The following is a 26997-nucleotide window of genomic DNA, read 5'->3' as shown; positions in this document are numbered from 1 at the left end:
TAAATAATTTAATACAAACGTTTAAATATATAATAAAAATATATTTTTGGAATTTTAATGAATATCTAACGATATGAACATAGATAATACGTTTAAAATACGTTTGTTATAATTTTTGTGTTTAAAGAATAATACATGCATATATATATAATAAATATAAGCAAATTTATCGTTCAATGATGAGAAAACATGAATTAGAAGTGTTGGGTTTTAATAAAATAAAGTTTATTATTATTAAGATATACATATATATATACACACACACATAAACGAAAATTTCTAATGAAATTTATGGACAAGAAAACGTAACTTAGTGATGTCGGTTTCACAAAATAATGTTTATTTTATATCAAATATTAATTATGAAAATTTATTAAATCATTTAAATGCTTAAAACAATAAATTAAAAACAAAGGAGCAAAGAGTGGGTTGGTCAGGGCTCAAACCCGTGCACCTAGCCGGCTCATTGGTGAACACAAGCAACAAGCAACTAGTTGAGCCAAGTGATATTTTGATTATAAACTGGAACAAAATTTTAAATACAATAACTTATTTTAACCCAAAATTGATTATGAACCCTAGAATTACAATTTGTTAATCTATGATATGGTTTGCTTAATTAATGTTGGGGTTACTGATACTGGATTAAAAAACAATCAACAAGCATATTTAAATTACCAGATTTGATGATGAATTGAAGGTTAACGACGCGGTGAGGACGACAGCCAAAAACGTGAACGAACAGGCAAGCTAGGACGATTCTTCACACATATAATGTTAGGGCTTTAGTTCACGAGGTCCAGAAGAAGGTGTAAGCAAGATTAATTGAATTTCTATGACCTCTAGATGGTAATTCGCTATATTGGTATGAACGGTTTCGTTAATATGTAAATATGTATCAAATAATCTTGTTTTCTTAATTAGCGGTGTCGGTAGCGATCGTTTAGACATCACAAACAATTTACAATGATCAAATCCTATTATAAAACAAGAATTAAGGCTCAAGAAACATTGGGTTACGGGTTTGGGTCAAATACGAGTTTTGGATACGAGTTTGGACATGGGTAAAACGGGTTTGGATCTCTGGTTATAATAATATATATATTAATAAATTATATTTGCTATTTAGTCCTTAAAGTTCATGGTTGGATACAAAATATGTTAAAACTAAGGTTTTGGTTAGAAAATGTATATATCTCAAAATTAAATAATATAAATGAAGAAAAGAAATATATAATATAAATAATTGAATATTTTATTAATTAAATTACCCGAAAATGAAAACGGGTCGGGTATAGTTACATATTTAATAATTGAAAAACCCGAGTTGTTACAACAAGCCCGTGCTGGACATCTGTTGTTCTTTAAAATCTCCAATTCTTTATCATTTATCCTTGTTTTTCACTTATTTTCATTCTTGAGAGTCAAAAACTTGTATTTATCAAATAGGAAGGATTTATGTAGCATTTAACCACAATAATGATCAAAAAGTGTACATAAATGATGATATATATGCATTTAAAATATGTATTAATGATTGCATATAAGTGCTCATAGTCACTCAAAAGCGACCTTTGGTCTAACTGTTATCTCAAAGTGTACTTCCGTGTCGTGGTCAATTTTACTAAAAAGTGCACTCGCCAATGAATGTTGGGCTTGGGGATGTCCTTGTTAGTGAAACCGTTGAAGTCAAAGCTTGAAATTGTATCACGAAAACAGGCCAAAGCACACCTATAATTAGAATCCATACCACATATGCAACTATCTTGTAAGATGTAGTTCTAAAACACCCAAGATTTGGCTTTCGAGGCTACAAAAGTATAGGATGAAGCCTCTACTTCCAAATAAAATCCCAACCCCACAACTTAATAGATAAGGAAGCAAGTCGCATTGGAAGTATCCAAAGAAAGGACCTCCACAAACCACCATGTCCTTAAATGCTTAAAGAAATCCTTTGACAAAGAACAATTCAGCCTCCATCATGTGTACGAGTTGACACGTCCTCAAGCCAAAGAAAAATTTTCCAATACATATACAAGATTGAAGCAATAGTAGCTCACTTTGCGGGTCGCCTAGTTTTGGAAGACGACTCATCATATCAGCAACGTTAACATCTCTATTATTTTTCAACCCACTAATAAACCTTTCGTCTTTGCTACCCCCAGAACCAAGAAACTTCACCCCTAATAACGGTCTCCCGATGTCAAAACAATAAACCTCACGAAATTTCCTGTCATCACAGGAAGATCAAAATAGCATAATTTTTTTAATATTCAGTTCAAGACCCAAGGCTAGACCTGCCACCTTAATGATGTCGAGCACCAACATTAAAATACAAAGCTTGAAGGAGAAACTTACAGTTGTCTCTAATATGTTGCAAAGATGGGGCAAAACAATAGCGAAAAGAAATTGCCCCAATAGGCCTCCTTGTTGAATCCCAATTGTTGACCATATATGTTTATCTCCAATATACAATCTTGCCACCTGCCCATATAAGAATTCAACCCACAAAAAAATAGAATAACACCTCAACATAATCTCATGAAGTAAGACCGATCTATCTATGAAGGTAAACACATAATAAAAATCCACTTTAAACATTGCAAGAAACCCACCACAAAGGTGCCTCGACATCCCACTGGCGCCATGTAACATGGCCTCCGCATCACACAACAAAGCAACCGAACCGAAAACCGACTCGAAAAAGGTGAAAAAGAAAAAAAAACATATACGTATATTATTTCAATGTGGCAAGTGGCAACACAAAGACAAATAATGAATCCATGGTGAGGTGGGTTGTTGCGAGATCAAGGGGTTTCTGTGCCTATACTAAAACATACTATCATTTTTCCCCTTTCTCTCTCTCTCGTCTTTGTTTCTCTCTCTATACATACATGTATATATATATATGATATGATATCGTGATTTGAAATTGGTCATTTGGGTCCTCCAATCGATGATCATGGAGGTGTTAATATTGAATTTTGATATGATTTTTGGGTGGCGGATCGGTAACGTAAATAGCTGAGGTGGGTTTATAATATTATTATAGATGGCTTCTTCAAATCCTCCTCCGTTTATGGTAGTGGAGGATACCGATGAAGATTTCTTTGATAAATTAGTCAATGATGATCATCTTCTTGTTGATGATTCTAACCCCCCGGCATCAAAAGAAGAAGAGGACTCTCATTTCACCCATCCCCTAGTAAAAGATTTTCCTAATCCTATACTTTCAGTCTCTTCGAATTCCCTTAATAGTAATGCTACACTCCACTTGGATAAACCGCCTACTGCTGCTGTTAAAGAGGTCCAATGGACTTCCTTTGGAGCCGATGCTGCTTTCTTTGATGAAGATTTTGGAAATGCTTTACTTGACGACACAGGGAAGGGGGATGATGGTTTCGTTAGTAGTCAATCGAACGGTGTAGTGAATAATACCTTGCATCAGTTTCAGTCGGATCAGGCTTATGCCACCACAGGGGAGCAAGCAGTGGACGGTCAAGATCCTAATGCTAGTCAATACTGGGAGAATCTTTATCCTGGATGGAGGTATGATGCCAATACTGGACAATGGTATCAAGTGGATGAAAGTTATAATGCAACGTTATATCAGAAATCGGAGTTTTCTTACATGCACCAATCTGTTGTAGCAGGCACAACGGAAAGTGTTACAAGTTGGGATTCGGTTTCGCAATCAAACTGGAATTTTGGAACCGAAGATAATAATAATAATAATAATAAAGTGTATCCTCCTCATATGGTCTTTGATCCTCAATATCCTGGTTGGTATTATGATATGAATGTCCAAGAGTGGCGATCTTTGGATGATTATAATTCACAAGCAGCCGCTGTAGGTCAGGACCGTGTCAACCAAAATGGGTTCGGTTCAAGTAATACGTATTATGAAAATGATCAGAAAATTTATAGTGGGCAGGAACAAGATTATAACTGGAATGGTTCGTTTAGCAATACCGGACAACAGGGTTCAACTATGTGGCAACCTAATACTGTTTCCAATAATGCCCCAATGGAAAACTTTAGAAACAACCAACAATTTGGTAATCACTATGACAGTAATTTCCAAGTAGATAATCATGTTAATCAACAGAACTTTTATGACCACGTGGGAACGGCCACAGCCCAGGTTAATAATGGGTTCCCTGGGTCTCAATCGACTATTCCTTATAGTCAGTCTTTCAATCAGTCTTTGGAGCAAAGCGAGAAAATGAATGTCCAAAAGGCATATGGAAGCCAAAACCAGTTAAGCTATTTGCAGCAACCGGTTCACAGCGGTCATCAAGGGTCTTATGGTTCTACTAAAGGAAGGTCGTCCGCTGACCGCCCTCTGCATGCATTGGCTACTTTTGGTTTTGGTGGGAAACTGATTGTGATGAAAGATGCTACCTCTTCCATAAATGCATCGTATGGAGGCCAGGTTAGCCCTTAATTCATTCTTGTCCATTTACCTATGGATGGGTCGATTCGGGCTACATTTTACCACTAACAGGTCAAAAGGGTGAGATATAAAAGATAGCTTTCTAAAGTAGCCTCTATTTCCACGGCATATATTTACTTTATTTAGAGCACTTACTTCTTGTATTCTTATTTGACACACTCATTAATTAAAAAAGAGTATAAATAATGGACGCAAAGGTTTTGGTAAACGAATCCGACTCGTGTAAAGTTTATTCCTTTGACCGGTTAACTCATCAACCTGGCCATTAGGCACCTCTTGTATTTTTATTTTTGTTTGGATCCGCCTATTTTTAATTTTTTTTTTTAAATACGTGTTTGCTGTGTGTTTCTCATTGTAGGATTCAAATTCCGGGTCGATTTCTGTTCTTAACTTAGCAGAAGTTGTTACTGGAAGAGCAGATGTACATGACTATTTTCACAATCTCTGTCAGCAGTCGTTTCCCGGTCCACTTTCTGCTGGAAATGCTGGGAGTAAAGAGTTGAACAAATGGCTTGATGATAGAATTACACACTCGCAAACTTCTGACGTAGATTATAACAAAAGTGTAGTTCTAAGATTGCTCCTTTGCTTGCTGAAAATAGCCTCACAACATTATGGCAAATTAAGATCTCCTTTGGGCTCAGACACTAGCTTAAAGGTAAAAGATAAAAGCTGTTTTCTTTTCTTCCTTTTTGAAGTTTCGATTCGTCTAACCTGTTTTCCTTTTAACAAGTTTTTATTCGTTTGACTTGTCAAACATTAAGTTAGATTACATAATTATCAGATGATGACATTGCTTTGCCACATTCTACATTAATGAGTCAACAAAGTGTAAATTTATATATAGATTTTTGATTCTTTGTTTAGGAAAATGATGCGCCAGAAGTAGCTGTTGCCAGACTGTTTGCATCTGTGAAGCGCAGTGCAGAATACAATTATGGTGCTTTTGCCCATTGCTTGCAGCACATACCTTCTGAAGTACAAATTCGGGTATTTATCATCCTTACGCATCCTAATAGTTTTACTCATACTGAAATTATTTATTGTTACAATGCCTATGTTGCATGTATAATGTATGTGTTATGATTTAGGAAGCTGCTGCTGAAGTCCAAACTCTGCTTGTTTCTGGTAGAAAGCAAGAAGCTCTTCTTCGTGCACAAGAGGGCCACTTGTGGGGGCCTGCACTTGTTCTTGCAGCACAACTTGGTGATCAGGTCCCACCACCCTCTGTCTTCGGACTGGCGTTTTTGACCTGTTAAACAGGTCAATTCGGGTTACTACTAATGGATCCATTGGGTAGAATTTGAAAAAAAATTAAAAAAATACTCATGTTTGAAATGGGTTGAGCATCACCCAAAATGTATTCATTTTGTGTAAAACAGCCAAATGTTGTTTTGAATCAGATATTTTATTATCATATAAACAATATAGGTTTTTTGTTACACAAAGACAAAGCGTTTTCTTGTTAATCCAAACCGATCCGACCCGTTTTGACTCTCTCCCCCCTGAATTTTTCACGGACCGTTTTTCATGTTCTTGAGAGAAACTATATTGTCTAATATTTTTATGTCATCAATTCTAATAATTTATCTTTGATATTTTTTATTTATTTATTTTTTTGCAGTTTTATGTGGATACGGTTAAGAAAATGGCTCTTGGTCAGTTGGTACCAGGATCACCGTTGCGGACATTATGTCTGCTTATTGCTGGTCAACCCGCTGATGTATTTGCAGCGGATGCTAGAATAGACGGTGGCGTCCTTGGTGCTGTAAATGTGTCCCAACAACAACCTACACAGGTATTGTGGCTCGTAGTTAGTTTTAGTTACTTAAGTTTGTTTCTCTTGACATAATCTTGCTTATATATTTGCAACAGGGTCAACATAGTGTTAACGGTATGCTTGATGATTGGGAGGATAATTTGGCAGTGATAGCTGCCAACAGAACGAAAGATGACGAACTGGTGCTTATTCATCTCGGTGATTGTTTGTGGAAGGAAAGAAGTAATGTAAGTATACATGAATGCATCACCTTACATGATATTAATTTTGGGATCTGGTTTGTAACTATTTAAAAATATGATTCAGATTATTGCAGCCCACATCTGCTACTTAGTTGCAGAAGCAAATTTTGAACCGTATTCAGACACTGCTAGATTGTGTCTCCTTGGTGCAGATCATTGGACACATCCCCGTACATATGCCTCCCCTGAGGCCATTCAGGTCTCACCTCATTTTGTTTTTTTACTAGAATCAATGACACAACAACCGGTTACTGGTGTTTAATGACCAAAAAGTAAATTTGGATTGAAGTTGTTATACCAGAATCAGTGACAACAGTAGGTTAATGTTTATTTTAGGATTAATATATTGAGTCTTTGTTTTGTGTCCTATGTGAGCTGGTTTAGGTTTCTTGTTTTTTTAAGTTTGGGTCTATTATAAATAGTGGGTCAAGTTATCTATGTTGATGTAATTTTTATTTCTGGTTTATAGATACAAAATAGTTAATCATTGTTGATCACAATTTGTGTTCTGTTCTTTAAGAACAGTACACGAAATCCATTTTTTAGAACAAGTTGAAGGAGTCGGCATTATTGGTGGAGGCGAAGCAATCAATTGGGGTTTGATTTGATCGACAATGATTACTCTTCTGTAGTATGCAAACTCGAAATTAACTTGTAAACATAACAAGACATTGACCTAAGTAGACTGATATGGTCCCATATCTTGGTCAAATCAGTTATTAAACGAGGGGATATGGGGCTAATGAGTGGCTGAAATTTAGGATCGGTTATTATTTTATTAATAAAGGGTAGCTTAAGTTTAGGGCAAGTTATTATTCTACTAGTGGTTATTTATATCTTTTGTTATAGTGAGGAGGAGGTGAATGTTTATTATTATCTAAGTATTAGGTTTTCTTTAGCCTTGTATCGGAGACCTCCCATCTCGAATCAGGTTATTATGTTCCAGTAATTGAATCGTTTGTTTGAGTCCAGATTCTAGACTCTATCATAGACCCACATGACCACCCAAATCTAACTTAAACTACAAGCTAAATCAAAAACAAATTTGACTCCGAATATGATTCTTCTAAACCATGACCAAAGTAAACTTATTTAAAAGACTAAACTGACCCTAAAGACACATAACCCATTCGGTCTTTATTCCTTGCACGCCAAGCTTCTTGATTTCACCCAGCTGTTTCACTTTTCACATGTGAACAGACATGAGTAATCCAACCGAAGTCTTAGAAAAAGGAACGGGTCACATTTCTTCTAATGCATGAATTTTTATGTACCTCTTTTTCTCGTTGAATTTATTCTCAAGGAAATGAAATTGAAAAACTACAATTGCTTGAAGAATAATAGAATATGTACCGTGTTTTTACCTATATTTTGTTATATTTCTTTCTACCAAAGGCTTCTGTTGATTTTATCTTAATATTTCAGCAAAGAGATAGAAAACTGTTATACATTGTTAGAATTATTACTAATTTGGTAAAATACAAAACCTTGTGATTTTGTATGCAAACAGAGAACAGAGGTATATGAATATTCAAAGATGCTTGGAAACTCTCAGTTCACCTTGCTTCCATTTCAACCTTATAAACTTTATTATGCACACATGTTGGCTGAAGTAGGAAGACTGTCAGACTCTTTAAAGTAAGTATATATACCTTATGCACACATGTTTAAAACATCCTTAATAGTGAACAAAAAAACTATAATATTGCTTTTATATCACATCTTTACTCAGGTACTGTCAAGCTGTTACAAAATCATTAAAAACCGGACGAATCCCTGAGGTAGATATCTGGAGACAGTTGGTTATATCCTTAGAGGATAGGATAAAAATTCACCAACAGGTACTATCTTTCTCTAAAATTAAATAAATTAAAAAGATAAAAATTATTGTTCATATTTGTATTTTCTGGTATTGCAGGGTGGGTTTTCTACTGGTAAAATAGTTGGTAAACTGCTCAACCTTTTTGATACCACCGCACAGCGTGTTGTTGGCGGGCTTCCGCCGCCGGTTCCATCAACATCTGGCGGCAGTGCCCAACACGACCACTATCAACAACCACAAAAAGGTTCTAGGGTGTTAACCAGTCAATCAACAATGGCAATGTCATCTTTAGTGCCATCTGCGTCCATGGAGCCAATCAATCAGGCAGATGGAAACAACAAAAATATGATGCATAACCGCAGTGCTTCAGAACCTGCTTTTGTTCGATCTCCCACACAGGTTGTGATAATATTCATATTTCTATTATATCTGATTATCCAAAATCACTGTTATACAGGATTAAGTTTTTAAATTTTGACGTTGGACCAGGATGACACGTTGAAGGAAAAGCCTACAGAATCACAAAGTAAAGCATCTGAGAAGATTTCAACGCGTCGTGGGTTCGGTTTAGCAATGCTTTTTGAAAAAACGGTGGGTAAGATTCTACCGTCTCGCCAGGACAAACAGGTACAACTTTTTTTTTTTTTTCTTAATAAAGCACAACCAAAATGGACCTATTTATGTTTGCAGGCGAAGTTGGGGGAGGCTAATAAGTTTTATTATGATGAAAAACTTAAAAGATGGGTGGAAGAAGGTGTTGACCCGCCAGCAGAGGAAGCCACCATTGCTCCACCGCCTACAATGGCAGCTTTCCAAAATGGATCACCCGATTATAGTCTAAAGACCGCTTTAACAACTGAATCTACAAGCCCAGCTCCCACTAGTCATACTTCAGGAATCCCATTGATTCCACCTGCCACAAACCAATTTTCTGCACGTGCAAGAACCGCGCCTCGAGCAAGGTAAATTGTTATTATCCAATAAATAAATAGAAAAAATGACATTTTATGGTATAAAATCTGATTATCTTATATTGTGAGATTTTCATACCAGAATTCATATCCAAGTTCACAAACTTTTTATGCTTTTGGTTTACTCAACTTGTTTTGTTTAAAGTTATAACACCACGTTTCGACAGGTATGTAGATACTTTCAACAAAGGTGGTGGAAACCAGACCAACTTATTTCAATCACCTTCTGTTCCTACCATCAACCGGCCCAACCCGAACCCTAACTTCTTTGTTCCAACCGCCGCCCCTGCAGCACCCGAACAGCCAGCTGATACCCAAACTCCCCCCTTGGTTTCTTCTACAACCGGCCAGTCAGCAATGAGCATACAAAAGTTTGCATCAATGAATGATATGTCAAAAGGGGGATCTTCGTCGTCACTGTCAACTTCCACATCATCAATCACCAATCATCCCATATCGCGAAGAACATCGTCATGGAGTGGAGGCGCGTTTATGCCAAACAAGACGGGTTTTACTCACTCGTCGAATGAGGTTCTTCAAGAAGTCGAACTTTAAAGCAAGCGATAAGGTTTATATAATTTTGATTGATATTTTCAGTATACTATACTGAAGGGTTACTTAGCTTTTTTTACTTTTTGTAGAGATAGGTTTTGTTATATGTTAAAAGAGTGGTGAGGTGAGTTTCATATTATAACCACCATTACACCCTCAACTCAAGAACACAAAATACTTTTTGTGTTTCTGGTCTTTTTGCAGGGAAGTTGGATATGTCAAAATGACAACTACTCACTCACCCAAGTGGGGTCAGTCTAGACTTGAATAGTTACAGTTTTGACATTTTAGTTCAAATTTTTACGATCTTCTAATTGAATTCTTGTCATCACAAATGAATGGAAAATATTATTATTATTATTATTTTATATAATAAAATATTTTTAAAAAAAAATATATATTCAAATTTTGAAAACCAAACAGAGAATTGAATTCAGAACTTTCTTGATGGGTTGACACTGGTTGTGTCTGGAAACTGAATTGAAGCCGGGTATTTTCAAAACCAATTATAGAAACCGATTTCAAAACGGTTATAGCCGGTTAAGTTCACAATTCCCAAAAACGTTATCTATCCTCTTAATCCTCAAAAACGTATCTCAAATAAAGGTATTCAAAATAATCCGTATCCGAATTATCCGGCCTGCTTGTATTCAGTCTCGTCAGCCCTTCATTCTTTTGAACATTTCTTGTATTATGCTTGTTTATTTTTTCGTTAAATTCTAGTTCTACTGAAAAAGAACAAGAAAGAAAAATGGGTTGAGCAATTAATCTAAGTCTGTGTAAATTGCATAACGAAGCACTGCAAACACAATCTAGTCAATATGGTTTAAAGAAAGTGGAGAGGAGATTGGTATTTTTTTTTTAAATTAAAATTCGGATATCCGTTTCACTACCCTAACGGATATCCAAAATTTCGGATACGGATTTGGATATCTGAAGTTCAGATATTCAAAACTCCGGATATCCGACTATGAACAGCCATATCTCAAATAAGCTTGGACTTGATGTATGCTAATACTTACCTTTTTATCTGCTTATTATTATAGAACTATGAGGGACTAGTACTTATGGGGAAATGGGTACCCATGCACCGCCCAATCCTGTGGTGCCACCTCATTTCTACCCTCAAGTACCCAAAAATCATAAAATCACTAGCAACGTCTATCCACATGTACCATGGAACTTTTTGTTTGTTTTTTAGTTCTCCAATTACAATAAATGTCCTAGATGAATCAATTTTATGTGGCAAACCTTTGTTATGGAATGAAGCCATGCACCATACCCTCATGGGGTGATGGCAGTGTTGCCATGTGGTTTGGAAGCCAGGCACCCTGCCAATATCTGCGCCCCGTCCTCTCTAAGGGGTGTTCACAATCCGGTTCCAAACTTTGTTAGGTCAAACTGTGAGTTAAACCGTTGGTAACGGTTTTTGTTGCCGAAACCGAACCGAAGTAACAGAAAACACAGTGAAAATAAAGCGAATACATTTATTTAAATAGGATATCACATATGTGAAACGGAGCAGAAGCCAACATGGTGAGTGGATGAAACTAGGGATGAGCAAAATCGGTAATGGCCGGTTGGTACCGGTACCGATTTGGTACCGTCGGTACCGAATCGGTACCAAATTTTTGAGTTTCAGTACCGGTACGGGACCGGGGCCGGTACGGTACGAGACGGGACCATTATTTCCCGAATTTTTGCCTTCAAGCTCGGTACCGTCCCGTACCAGTACCGGTACAAAACCGAATATTTCAGTACCTATACCGGTACCAAAAATTCGCAATTTTCGGGACCGGGACCGGTCGGTACCGGTACGGTCCCGAGCTCCTCCTAGATGAAACATATTATGGATGAAACATATTATATTTAGTTTATTATGTATTATCAAGACATATAATATAAATATTTAAAAATATAAAATATATTTAAATTATGTGTTCGGATAACAAGTGGAAATGAAAGTGATAAGTAATGTGTGAAGATGTATGTGTTTTTTTAAGGCAAGATTTAGTTTAATAGCGGTAAATAAGGTATACAAATCGTATAAAATTGCATATGATTCGTAAAGCATGTACATGTTCCTTAAACACTTTGTATAACATCCTAATGTATAATAATTTATACATCTTTTTGACACTAAAATATCTCCAAATAAGCGTAATATCGTCAATTATATTAGAATAAATAACCACTAATGATCATAATTTTTATCTATAGGTAAATATAGCTTTAAAGAATAAAACGAGCTGATATACGAAGAAAAATGGTGAAAACAAACTCAACACACACCCATGGTGAATCAAGGAATGGTCATGCCTAAAACATACGAAGAAAAAACAAAAATTTAGGAAGTCATAACATGGCCATGTTAACCAAAACACACCTCATGTTGAAAGTACAAGAGAACAAGACAAAATGGAAGATTCTGAAGCTAAACATGACCATGTTTTACCACACACTCCGTGTTGAAGTACAAAAGCAAAAGACAAAAGAAGATTCTAAAGCTAAACATGGTCATGTTTCACCAAAACACACATGTTGAAGTACAAGAGAAAAAGACAAATTTGGACTATTCTAGAAGTCACCACGATTGTGCCCAACCAAAACACGGTTGTGTTCACCTTTGTTGTACGATCTGACATCAAGCATTAAATACAACATGACAAAAAAATTCACCATGGCCGTGTTTTGACACCCTGATCAGCCAATAAATTGAGTGTTCATCTCTCACATTCAATACACCTTACACACCATTAACTTCACTTCACCCATCTTCTTTCACCACCATTAATAAGGGAATTATCTCATCTATCGAACCTTTGAAGATTAAGGAGATTAAGTTTGTGGAAGAAGTCATAAACATCAACATTAGTCATCCAAATTGTTGGATTGTTTTAATTTAATCATGTTTGTATCTATTAGTTTGATTGGTAACATCGTGTTTATAATTGGTTAAACTTTCATAGTATCATCTTAGTTTATAATGAATCTTAATTGAAGATTGATAATATTGGTTAAACATGTGATTGGCTTTTAATAAGTAAATTTTATATTGCAATTATCACTTGATGAGAAATGTTAAAATACTCTTAAAAGATGCCCCAAATGCCAAACTTGACGATAAGCCAAGGAATTACTAGTCTTGTGAGGACTTGGATTACTTTAAAATAGACACCAAGTTCCGAGCTTGACGATAAGCCGATGAATTGCCACTATTGTAAGGGCTTGGTTGATAAATTAAACAACTTTAAAAGAAACACCAAGTACCGAGCTTGATGATAAGCCGGGGAACTGTCATTCTTGTAAGGGATTGGTTGAGAAAAAACACATGAATCATAATATTGGCATGGATCAAGTGAAGTATTAGTAGTGATTGACCATTTTAGAATTGGAATTATCAACAATGTTGTAAAAACATATTGTTGATGTCCATCCACTAAAGTTGGTTAATTACTCGTTAAGTGAGTGTGCAACGTAATATTCTAAGCAACTCTTAAGTGGTTATTACATGAGTTCTATAATTGTTCAAGAGTCGTGTGGGTTAATAATTGATAATTCAAGGTTAATCATTTACAACTTAACTAATCTTAATTGATATTTTAAGTATAATACAAATGTTAATTTTACTAAAATATTGAGGATAATTCACTTAGTAGTTTAAGGGATTGTCTCATCTTTAAGGTAGGTTATCTTACAGATACTTATTATAAACCATTTGCTTACATAAGATGATGTTTTAGTAGAGGTCATGAAGTTATGCATACTTCTTTCTTTAATTATCATGGTGTAACATGACTTAGGAATAATGTGTTATTCTCACATTTAATCACCATAGCAAGCTCATATCACAAGTTACCGATTAATTGTTAAACCAAGTTAAGAGGAGTTTAAGGGATTGTCTCATCTTTAAAGTAAGTTATCGTATAGATACTTATTATAAACCACTTGCTTACAAAAATGATGTTTTAGCGGAGTTTATGAAGTTATGCATACTTCTTTCTTTAATTATCATGGAGTAACATGACTTATGAATAATGTGTTATTCTCACATTTAATTACCATAACAAGCTCTTTACCAATTAATTGTTAAACCGAGTTAAGAGGAGTTATAACCAAGATAATACACTTTTATCCTTAATCATCTCTTTTAAAAAAATATTAAAACACAAAAATATTGTCTTTAATTTATGTTTTTAAATTTCTCTTTAGAACTTACTAATTAAACCAAAACCAGTATGATGTTCATTTTCGGTTAAAATAAATACAACGATTTAGTAGTAAAAATCAAACAAGTGTGTATGTGGATCGATACTTGGTTCTTACCAACACTTTGCTACGAATACGATAGGTACACTTGCCTATATGTGTGTGATTTAGTTAAGATAACAATCATTTTTATAAATTTAAAACTCGACATTGTGTAAACAAACTCTTGAAAAACCGAACACCTTTTTTTAAAATTTTTATACATTGTTTATATTTCAGACGATTCGTATTTTTCGTTATATAAGCTATATGATATGTATCACATTACATATGATGCGTATGACATATTAAAAAGTTAAATCGTAGATTTCTGTATATGAGCCGTATACTGAATGGTGTGTGATCAAACCTAGATGGTGTGTGAGTAGAATTTGCATTTGAAAGTGATTCTTCTTCAAGTAAATTGTTATGCAAGTTCATCCTACAAACAAGAAACCCAACTATTTTAGCCAATTTTGATGTATGTGAAATAGTCTGTTAAAAGCTCGATGCAACAATTGTGGTGCGTTTTTTAGGCATGACTTAAACTCGAGTTTAAAAAAAGTATTTAGTGCAATATTGCAAGGTGTTTGAAGGCGCTTACACGGGCTCGAAGTCAAGCATCAATTGTAAATGAAAGAAATATTTAATGTGACTTAAATGCGGTTTGTCGTTCTACTTTAACAACTATTTTTTTGTCTCTCTTTTTGCATGTAAGTTGGAAATGTCAAAAATCAAAATCACACATAAATGGGAGGTTAATCTAGACTTAAGAATACATAAAGAGAAGCACGTACTATGAATTAATGGTGGAGGCGAGAATCATGTAGATTATGATATAATCTGGTAATTACATAGCTTCTCTTTTTAAAAATAACCGTCAAAATAATACTTGATGAAGAGGTATGCTAGATGTCAAAGTAAAAAAAAGAGATCGACATACGAACAAAATAAGCTTTCTTTTATTACAACAGAGATTTTAGTTGAATTTTTACAATAACTGAATTCTTGTCTCACATCATGAATGAAAAATAGTGTTGTATATAATAATTACTAGACGGGTGCTCGCGCGATGCAGCGGGGTGTTTGAATATGTTAATCACGTACAAATATAAGTGTTTATGGTTCTGTTAAAACCTTGAAATCGTTTAAATCGGTCATTGGTTTGACTTCTTTTTTCTTTTTCTTTTTTACTTTCGGTTTGTTGGTCGGTTTCGAAATTTTCAAAACGTAGTGAACGGTTGGTTCGCGGTTTATATCGGCAACCGGCCATATGAAACAAGAAAAGACTGAAAATTAACCTAATTGTAATATGATTCCTTTTGTAATCTTTGTTGTTATTATTCCACGTCCTAAATCTTCCATTAATATTTACTATTTATGTGGCTAAAATTATCATTTTTTACTTATGATCATCTCAAGTATCATATTATGTTGGTTTTTAGTTAAAATTGATGGTACATTTAAATTATTAATTATTTTAAACTAAATTTATTATTAAAGTTTAAATTGTGAAACCACACTAGAACCAGGCCGTTAGTAACGATTTGGTTTCAACTTTCAATGGTTGAGTTTGGTTTTGGACGACAAAAAATCAGTATTAACGTTTGGACTCACAAGTTTAACTTAAAAACCATCAAAACCGACACTGAACACCCCTACGTAACATATTAATTTATTTAAAATGAAAAAAAAATTACAACAATATCATATCCAAATTAAAGAGAATAAAATGCCCATTTTTATGGTGCAATTTGTATATAAAAATATTAACGTATGGAAAGGCTATAGTCGTTTAAAAATCATGGGTGAAAAGTTAGTCTACAAGTTAAATTAAAAACATAATATGATTAAAGATGAGGGACAAAACTTGTAAGTTGAATGAATTGTGTTTAAAAGACATGTTTACCTTTACTAACACATGTACCTCATGCTTAAGTGTTGTAAATTACTTAAAAATAGATGTCTTAATTTGCCTTTATTTGGTGTATTATATATAGTATAGATATAGATTTCTAAAATAATACATTATAATTTTTGGATGTTAGGTTTAAACCCTAACTCAAAATCTAATACGTGTGTGAAATCCCAACATCGTAAGTGATAAACGAGAAACGAGCACAATAGATTAATGTATTTCGGTCCGGGTGACCTACATCGATGGACGACAATTAAGGTTTATATTTTTTTTGAGTGATTCAAAGATTTAGTTTAGAATCATCAATTGATGACACAATTGCACACACAACATCAGGGGGCTAAATGTATAACTACAAGTTGGTGCCAAATTGCCAATTTGTTTGAGTAAATAGCAACAAAAAAGCGTTTGTTTGGGTTTAAGCTATAAAATATTAATTATATGCCCAGGACTTAAGCACCCACTGATTAATTAATTACAAACGCTTCAAATTTGAGTACAAGAATTTCATAAAATATCTAATCATCATATTAACTATGTCTAAGGATTCCCCAACTTCTTTAGCATCTTAACCTTACATGTCGTACTTCTAATGACCTGAATACAGTTTATACCTTTATTTAAGTTTCAGTACTATCCCAAGCTAATCACCAAGATCGTTATTTAACTTCATCAATTTATAAATTAGTTTAACAAGTTAGGAAAAATGAAAAATAATTTACGAAGATCAAATCTATATATAAAGTAAAATTGCAATTTACAATATAGATCATTTTAAAAGTACATTCATATGTTGTTACCCCTATTAAAAATCAAGAAACATAGAATGATAAAAACCAAACCCAATAAAAGTAGTTGATTTAACTTTGTTTAATTCGAAAAACTTTTCTTTCGTCTAAGAGTAAAGTGTCATTTTTGTCCTTACGGTTTGACAAACAATGCGAATTTAGTCCAAAAAGTTTATTTTTTTGCATATGGACCCTTCATGTTTCCCAGTTTTTGCCAATTACATCCAAATCACTAGCCCCGTTAAATTTAATCGTTAAGTCATGGGTATACATGTCTTTTCACTCTTTCTTTTTTATAATACTTATTTCAATGAACTGCGGTTTTCATCCCTCTGGTTTGTCCAATTCTACGGTTTTAGTATAATAGTTTCAAGTTTGCAATTTTCGTCCTTGTAGTTTCATTTCACTTGTAATTAAACCTGAATTCCCTAATATCGTTAAGTCTTATTGTTAAACTATCAGTGTGCCCTTCACGTGAGGGGCAGTTTTGTTCCTTCTTTTTTCTTTTTTCCCTAAATACACCATAGCCCCTCAGGTGAGGGGGCTTGCAAATTAGGACTGATGTTTATTTTGGTTGAAAAACAACTAAACTGGTCGTCACGTGAGAGGCACGCAAATGAGTTAACGACCAGACTTAACGAGGGGGGTTTAGTTGCAAGTGAAATGAAACTGCAAAGAACGAAAATTGCAAACTTAAAATTATTGGACTAAAACCGCATATTTGGACAAACCACAAGGACAAAACCTGAAGTTCACTGAAATAAGTATTATAATAAAGAAATAGTGAAAAGACATGTCTAGCCCTGGCTTAACGATTAAATTTAACGGGGTTAGTGATTTGGATGTAATTGACAAGAACTGGATAACGTGGAGGGTCCATATGCAAAAAATAAACTTTTTGGACTAAATTCGCATTATTTGTCAAACAATAAAGACGAAAATGGCACTTTACTCTTTGTCTAATTTGGTTTTAAAACCTAAATACTGTGGGCATGATTTGATTTATAACTTTAGTTAATGCCAAAAAGACATGAAACACATACGTATGAGGATTTTTTTGTCTTTTGGTCACACTTAACGGAGACATACAACCATGCCATCGTTATCCATTTCTTGATTACACACCTAAAACTGGGCTTCAGGGCCGTCTTTGAGACTTAAATGCATCAGTCGGGCTGACATGAAAAGACATTTAAGCCCTAACGAGTAACGAAATAAAAAGACTCGTATGTCCAATATCTCAAATGAGTTATGGGTAAAAAAAATTGAGCCTAATAACTAATAAAAGAATTAAGATTTATACCTATTTAATAAAAAAATTATATATATATATATATATATATATATATATATATATATATATATATATATATTTTATGCCCGGCCAGTCGCCCGGGTTGTCCAACCCAAGAGCCGCATCTGCTTGGCTTATCAATTATTTACAATTTTAAAGTTAAATAATTATATTTATGAACTAGTTTTTATCCCCGTATTACGGGGGTTGTTATACATTTGTCATGCCTAATATTGTAAATATATTTTTTTCGGATTTTAATTAATTTATTGTAAGGATGTTTATAATATACAATCTAGCTTGATCCATTTATGTTTGGTTATATTTATTTATGGATTGAACATTGAATGAATCATCTACTTAATTTTTATATATGTTCGTCTGTGTTCATTTAAGTGTGTGTATTTATATTTGTTTATGACTGTTTATATATGTTCATTTATATTCGTTTACCTTTGTTAAATTATGTTCATTTATGTTCATGAACTGTTCATAATGGTAATTCAGATCCATTTATGTTTGGTTATGTTTATTTTTGGATGAAACATTGAATGAATCATCTACTTTATGTTTTATTTTGTTCGTTTATGTTCATTTGTTATGATTTGGATATTATTTTTTGAAATGCTTTCTTTAAGTTAAACTTAAAAGAAAAATAATCACTAATGTAACTAAATTTATATAGAGAAATTAAATTAGGGTTTGATAATTAAAGAGTTTCACAAATAAATGAGATAATATAGCCCGTTTAAGGGCTATCCGGGTTTGGTGAAATCCATGACCCGTTTTTTTACTATAAAATTGTTTCTTAATTATAAATAATATCATCTTTTAAAAAATCGGATATTAATTGTTAGTATAACTAAACCCAATTAAATAAGATTTTCATATTAAATTTTTGGTGAGATTAATTTTTAACTTAGTTAGATGTTATAACCCGTTTAAAGGCTATCCGGGTTTGGTGAGACCCATACCCGTGAATTCGGGTCACACACAAAAGAGACATCCATTTACAAATGACGTAATCTAATGGCTTGAGAGAGGGTGGAGAGCAACCATAAAGCTTTTGGAGGTTTCGTTTATATATATTTAAGATGCTATTTATGTAAAACTATTCTCTCATCATAGATTGCATAATCATGTTTACTAACAATCATTTATTTAACAAATTTGGTTTAGAATTTGTTCCCTGTTCAGTCCCAAACAAAATCATGTTAACAAAGTTAACGATTTAAAAATATATTCAAATAATAAATAGGAGTATAAACCAACATGTTTTAGGTACTTGTAATTAGATGTAGATCATACTAGGAGCATTTGCATTTCATTTGGTAAACTTCGTGAGTGAGCTCTGCATATTATACAAAATGGATGACAGAAAAAATATTATTATTCATCAGTATATTCGGGAAGACAATGTTCACCTCCATTAGGGCATCTTCGATGGGAGATTGTCCCCTCATATTGTATCCTAGTTGGAGAGAGAGAGAGAGAGAGTGGTCATGTGGAGGAGAGATGGAAAGAAGTGTATTAATATTCCAATACAGTTTTTGTAAGGCCATGTTGTGGCGTTTTGGGGGTTGAAAACGCCGGGGGCACCCCCTCCCCCCCCAGGGATTTCGGCAAGCGTTTTCTACAAAACGATTAAATGGCACACTTTTTCAAACCAATATGACTGTTATATGTTACCATTTGATTAAAAAAAGTTACTTTCTTTTACACAATTCATCCTATAAATAACACAATCAAACTTCATTTTTTAAACACTTTCTCCACTCATTCTCTACAACAATCTCTAAATAAATATTTTCAGTCACCAACCAATAGGTTTCCGTTCAACAATCAAATACTCGGTTTTGGTCAATACGCACGACAAGGAAACCCAAACAATCCCGACGCAAATAATCCACAACTGAACCCTTCTACATCGATCTCTCAAACCCCGTATCCATTCGACGCGCAAATGGTTGTGTACATACAATATCTAGGTTCCGGAGTCCCTAACCCAAATATGATGCCCGTAAAACCTAACCACAAATATGATGGCCGGTTCCGGTTCCCAACCCGCCGATGAGACGGTGCCGGAGACACAAATCAATCCGGAGCCACATCCCGTCCCGGAGACTCGTGGTGGTTCGAGCCAACGTGGAGGCGAACATGGGAGAAAACACGCAAAGAAACCCCCCGTCGAACCTCAGACTAAAAAGACAACTATATCGTGGAAACCCGACGGGTGTGAACTACTTGCTCGGGCATGGTGGGCGATATCGGAAGATCCCGAGTGTTGTAAGTTTTAAAAAATATATGTTTTTTTTAATTCTTAGAATATATATTAAACATGTAATATTTTTATTTTTTTAGTGAACTATCAAGAATCGGGCGTATTTTGGAACAAAATTAAAGATTTGTTCCAAGAACTTGGCGGGGACTCGCGTCGGGAAAAAGATTTTGTAATGTCGAAATGGACCGATATAAACTCCAAATGCATGGCTTACCGTTCGGTTCTCTCTCGGATGGTTCGAACGTGGGGTAGCGATGTTTGTGACGCGGATATCATGGAAAGAACGTTGGTAGAGTTTCAACTGAAGTGTGGGAACTTGAATTACATGAACTATTGGAAAAACCAACTGAGGTTTCACCCTAAGTGGGCCCCTTTTGCGCCCACCAGCACCGAAAGCTTTTGGCCTAACAATAGGTCTAGAACATCGTCTTCGGTTGATCCAGAAACGCCAAGGTCCGATGCTCGAAACTTCAACTTAAGCGATAATAAAGACAAGAATCCCTATGCGGATGTTTCCGAGATCCCTCGACTGCCGGGTAGAAGAAGCAAGGGAAAGGGGAAAGAGGTCGCGTCGTCGGAGTCAATGGGTTCGAATGCCGAAACGGAAAGTCATTTAAAAAAATGAACCTTCGACTCAAAGGTATACAAGAACATGGAGCTCAACGTCTTCAAGTAAATTTAGACGCCGTCGAAGTACTTAAAGGAAGGAATTGGAAAACGACATCGAGGTTTTAACAAACGAGTTATCCGAAGATGACCCGAGAGTTCGATCTCTAAAAGCAATTCAGCAAAATAAAATTTTGAAAATTACAACATTTAGTTTTATTTTTATTATTGTAATTTTTATTTTTAAATTTAATGTATTTTTTTTATTTCACTGTAGTTTTTATTTTTTAAATTTAACTAGAATTTCGACCACGCGAGTTGCGGCGGGGTGAAACCGTGTACAAAACCATATTGACAGAGAACAGACTAACAACCGTAAACCCATCTCATGTGGTAGCGATAAAGGTGCAAAATATCATTATCAAGTAGAAACCCAAATGGCTACAACTTAAAAAGGTTGCGACATGGCTTAAATGAAATAACAAATAATGTAATTTTAATGTCAACCTGAGTCTTAGTAAAGCAAAATGGTTGCTACATTGTAAGTTCATTTTAAATTTAAAAATACACTATATTAACAGGTAAATTTAAAACTTGAATACTTACCTTACCTTTGAGAAAAGTATACATTAAGTTAGAATGAAATAAGAGCGAAACCAAAATAAAACCAATCTACAAAGCACGGCTCAGTGCCGCCAGCCGCCATAGCTGTATCTGAAGTAGACACAATAATCAGCAAAACAAAAACCTGCAAAAGTGCAAAAAGTATAACCTGATCATAGTCCCAAATTTATTCAAACATTGTGCATATACAGATTTACTGAAGACCCTAAAATTGTGTTTCATGTTTTAATTTAAAGCAACTAACATGCTAATACATACCAGCTAAATAATCCCTAGATAATGTGCATTAACAAAGCATCAGTGAAACAAAAAGCACTTAAATTGAACGGCCTAAATTAAATTCAAACCTAGGCTGTTTATGTTGAAAAATAGATTATTCAAAATGGTAAACTTAGGTCTGAAATGGAGCAACATATATGTGCTTAGAAACATAAAGAACAACATGAGATTAAGTACCTCAGCAAGAACTCCAACAACACCATTTATGAGATTTTAGTTCCTCCGTTTCACTCTCACCTTGGAATCAGTTGATTCGATTCACCAAATAAGGTTAGTTTTAATCCATATCTCCAATAAACTCTATAAGTTCCCAATTTAAGCACATACATCAAGCTATATACGATGAATTAAAAAAGATGATAATTAACTCTAAAAGCACTTACGTATTCCAGCAACATGATGCAAAGCTGTAGCGCCTAACTCACTTGATAATGAGGAATTTGCACCATGTTCAATGATATATTTAGCAGTGGAAATATGCCCTTGTGGCTTGTCTTGCAGCATGAATAAGAGGTGTCTCACCTTAAACAATTCATATATTTCAATAACTAATAATACTTTACTATATTGTGTCACATTTTACAAACAAAAATATAAATTAGTGAATTACAATCCTTATCTTTTAAAATTAAGTACTAACATCAAGTTTCAATTCCTCCACCTCTGGTAATACTTGCAGACCTCAATCTGCCCTTGTCGCGTAGCAAAATGCAAGACTCATCAATTATTTGCATCCTTAATATCCGCCACCGTTTGGGATAATCCAGTTATGCAGCAACACCTGTCAATTTGACCATAACCTTACAATTAAACTAAACACCCATAATGACAATTTTTATAGTTATACAGCTACACCTATGAATTTCAAATTGACCATACAATTAAATTAAATACATGTAATGATAATTTTCTTAATTTCATCATAGTGTTTTATTTGTGCAGCTACACCTATCATAAATTGAACACACAATCACAATTTTCCCAATTTTATAGAGCAATTGAATCTGAAATTGGAAGATCACTTAGTTGTATAGAGAAGAGATGATTAAAAACGTGGTTTCGTACAGATGGGTTAGATGATTTAGGTGGTGTGGTGTGACGGTTGCGGTGGCAACAATCGTTCGTAGGTAGTGCACAAAATGGGAAGATAGAGAACAGTGATGGGTTGCATTATGGAGTGATGAAAAAGTGAAAACCAATGATGCCCAAAGTACAACTTGTGATGCATATAAAAGTTCATAATTGTATATATGTATAATATAATGTATTTTTTTATTTTAATGAAGTTTTTTTTTAATTTAATATTTAATTATTTAATGAATTATTATTTGAAAAAACAAAAAAAAAATATAAAAGTGACTGGGCGCAACATGACACAAATGCCCAAGGGTGGAGAGTTATGATTACACCCTCTTTTTTCAAAACAACAAAACTCTGACTGGGCGTCACATGACACAAAATGCCAAGGGTGAGGTATTATGACTACACATGGTCTAAGTAAAAAGAGAGGAGAGAGAATAAGGGTTTAAGTGAGGTTAGTGGGTGAGCAGGAGAAAGAAGAAGAGTTTTTATTTCAAACCACTCTCCATTATTCTTACTCTTAATTTTTTTTACTAATAGTATTTGTAAGTTGATGATAGGGAAAATTTAATGATAAATGTATAAAAAATAATATTTAATTGAAAATGAGACTTTTAATATTGTCACACCCTGACTTAGGGTCTATGCGTATGACCAATAGTTGGTACCTGTTTTGTAAATATATCAGAGTTGCGGTTTATTTTAGCAGAAGACTTTGGTTATAATAAAATATTAATTTATTTGAAAACTTCTCAGATAATAAATATCCGAGAATTTTATTTATAAATCATGTTTAAATCTTGTTTATAATATTTTAATAATTTAAAAATGAGCCATCTATACCTTGCGAGCATCTAACTCCATGAATGACTATAATTTCTTTGCTACCTATGTTAATCAGCTTCCCTGAAATGTTGGGGAAAACTACGTCATCGATATGCTGGTGAATCGTTGACTCTAAAAATATTTAAATTACAGTTACAATACACATATAGTTTTCTATACAAGCTCAGCAGAAAGTATTTCATTCCTTAGATTTGTATCACATCTCTACACACACAAAAGTGTTACTCGAGCCACGCAGCCCCTAATGGAGAACTAATTATGATTGTTAGCCCTTGGCCACGTAGCCGTTGACTGTTTAGGCTAGACAATTATGTATGGATCCAGACACATGTGTAACGGTATGAGTTGTTTTTATTTTCTATTTTGTATTATAACGTTTTAGAGATCACGTAATATCATGTTAACGTTGACTGGCTCTTTAAGATAAACAACCCGTTCATCTTATAGAGTATAAATATGTTTTGACTGGTTGTAAAGGTTTAACGTATTCACCTGTGATTGTCTGTTCTGAATGATGTGGTGATCTTTTTTGAAACCTTTGTGAATAAATAATGATTAACCTATAATAAAATTGGTTTATACAAATATTCGGATCGTGTCTTGGTCTGGCTACAGACCTTTAGTCTGGTTTTGATAACTTTAAACCTTGATTGATCATTTGTTTGAATAAAATATGTAGATCTAAGTCTTTCTCTTTATTTACCAATCATATGATGAGTTTTCTTCATGAAGAAACATCTATAATCTGTTTCTTTTTCTTGAAGAAACGTTTATTGACTGCTACATTTGTATGTAAAATCTTATGTTTCTTAATGATGAAGAAACAATGTTTTAACTATATTCCTTGTATATAAAATGTAACGTTTCTTAATCGTGAAGAAACTATATATCCTCATGAATGTAATTCGGGGTTTCTTAATTGTAAAGAAACATTACTATAATCCTTTGTATGTTTAAAGCTTATGTAAACATAAATATGATCAAGGTTTGGGCTATACCATTGACTATGGTCTAAGCCATATAATAATATAATAATGACTTAGGAAGAACCCCTATCTTACACGGGTATTCAGAGCTTATATGTCTAAGCTTGTACGAGCAGTACTTATACTCTACGTCGCGTACTGGGGCTTAAATTGTCGGAACCTCGGAGCTTGGTACGCACAACGATACTCGGCACGCAAAACGAGACTAAGTGTGTGTTAATGAGTGTGTGAAGAATGAGATGTCGTGAACCCTTATTTATAAGATGATTTTGCAACCAATAGCGATACACGATGGTTCTTGGTAATCCTATCGTGTATCGTGATGCCGTATAATTTCCGCGGCCATGCCACGTGCTGACATGTGGTGCTGAGTCATCATAGTACATCGCGTATCCTGATGACCTTTGTTCTGGGCTCATCGCGTAGCAGGATGGGTTCCTGAATTCAATTTTTCAGTTTTGATCCCTTGTCGGCGGCTCTCAAGCAGCTCGCAGCGATGCGAGCGTGCGAAGTGCAAAGCGTGCCATCAAAGCGCCACATTGTGCTCATTGCCCAAGCTCGTGCACGTGTGCGTCGGGTGTTTCGCACCCTCCGCTAGGACCACTGGGTGCATGCTAGGCATAAAATAATATTATTATGAAAAATCCTCTCTTTATAAAGAGCTTTCAAATCTTTTCTTCTTTCCATGTGAGATGTGTTTTATCTTCCTTATTTATACCCATGTGAAATGCTTCCACTTTCTTCCATCTTTCCATGTGGGATGAATTATTTTCCCATTTTCTTAATATAGGATGAACTTCCTTATTTATATTTTTATTTCCTTAATTTCTTAACATGAAATGTTTTTATTTCTTTTATCTAAATTTTCCATTACTTATTTTGAGAATATTTTTGATCATTCAACTTTAATAAGTTGTCAAATTTGGATCGAAATTTTGGGGATGTTACAAATATAATTATAGAAATGTGGATGAGGAGACTACTATATATTAATGCTCTAATCTTACTAATCTATTAAAACAACACAATATGTAAACATGTCATTCACCAAGCTTGTCCACATAGGATTTCATGTCATCAATTTTCCATGTATCTAATTTCCACATGTTAACAATTCAATTTTAATCTAATAATTGACAATAACAACTTTCCTTGCACAAGTTTTGGAAATCGATTTTAATTTTAATCAACCAATAAATATTTAAACCTTAACAGTAAAAACCGATTATATAAACCTTAACATTAAAAACCGATTATATAAACCTTAACATTAAAAACTCTAATAAACATTTTTATCCCTCTCTCTCCCTCTCTTGTGGTTTAGGCAATTCTCCATGCGGTTATCTCACTATATATTACCAGCATAATATTTCTACTACGCTAATGCTCGATTCTCATGTATTATTGATTATTGTTCAATCGTTTAATGTTTGATGAAGGTTAAAGTATTATATCTTTTCTTTCTTTTTGAGTTTTTAATATGTATTTATACACCATTCCTTAATTTGATGTTCGTATAATCTATTTAGGTTCTTCATCAAAATCCAATGTTAAATGAACATGTTGAAGTTTCTGTAACTGCTCCATCTTCCAAACAATGAATTGTTAATTTAGGTGATGATTACAATTATTCTCTTAAATATGGTTGATGTAGGTGGTTATCAATTGGTAATTCTTACTAAACCAAAATATGTGTTTTCATTTCTTAATTTAGCACATATACCATAAAAAATATTATATAACATTAATTAAATTTTATTCATTCAGCTTATGACGTTCCAACTTAGTAGATTAGCTAATTGCATGGAAAAAGTATTTGCCGGAAAATACCTTTGTTATATGAATGAGTTTGTTTTAGTCATGACAAATGTGTCTTGGTTATTAAGTTACGACTATTTATTTATTTATGCAAGTTACACAATTCATGTAAAATAATGCTTTTTTATATGTTAAAACTTTGTTTTCACTATTAATATTTGTGAATTTTGTAGAAAATTTATGTCAATTGTTAACATGTCTCTAAATGCTTCTTTTTAATTTTCTTTTTACATAATTTATTTTTCAGGTTTATTATAGAATTCACTTTTAAGTTACCAATTAATGATTTGAAATTTTTATTTAAATTTCAAATTAAGATTGTCATTATAATTTTCTCTCAAGTGTTACTTAATTTACAATGGTCAGCTGCTTCATTTATGCTTAATATTGATAACATATTTAAACA

General features: G+C 33.9%; 1 protein-coding gene across 1 annotated transcript; it reads left to right on the top strand.

The window, feature by feature from the left end:
* Positions 1-3052: 3052 nt before the first annotated feature.
* LOC143601617 (protein transport protein SEC16B homolog) lies at positions 3053-9893 on the top strand. Its single transcript, XM_077078987.1, has 13 exons — positions 3053-4435; positions 4815-5114; positions 5324-5446; positions 5548-5670; positions 6081-6254; positions 6332-6463; positions 6543-6677; positions 7989-8116; positions 8211-8319; positions 8397-8699; positions 8790-8927; positions 8991-9262; positions 9439-9893. The coding sequence occupies exons 1-13, from the start codon at positions 3053-3055 to the stop codon at positions 9824-9826; spliced, it is 3708 nt and encodes a 1235-aa protein (XP_076935102.1). The 3' UTR covers positions 9827-9893.
* The last annotated feature ends 17104 nt before the right edge of the window (positions 9894-26997 follow it).

Source organism: Bidens hawaiensis, unplaced genomic scaffold, assembly GCF_021521415.1.
Source record: "Bidens hawaiensis isolate Kalapana, Puna unplaced genomic scaffold, B.hawaiensis_p1.1 tig00056851_1, whole genome shotgun sequence".
Lineage (NCBI taxonomy): Eukaryota > Viridiplantae > Streptophyta > Magnoliopsida > Asterales > Asteraceae > Bidens > Bidens hawaiensis.
The sequence above is the reverse complement of the archived record's forward strand: the minus strand, read 5'-3'. Positions and strand labels throughout refer to the sequence as shown.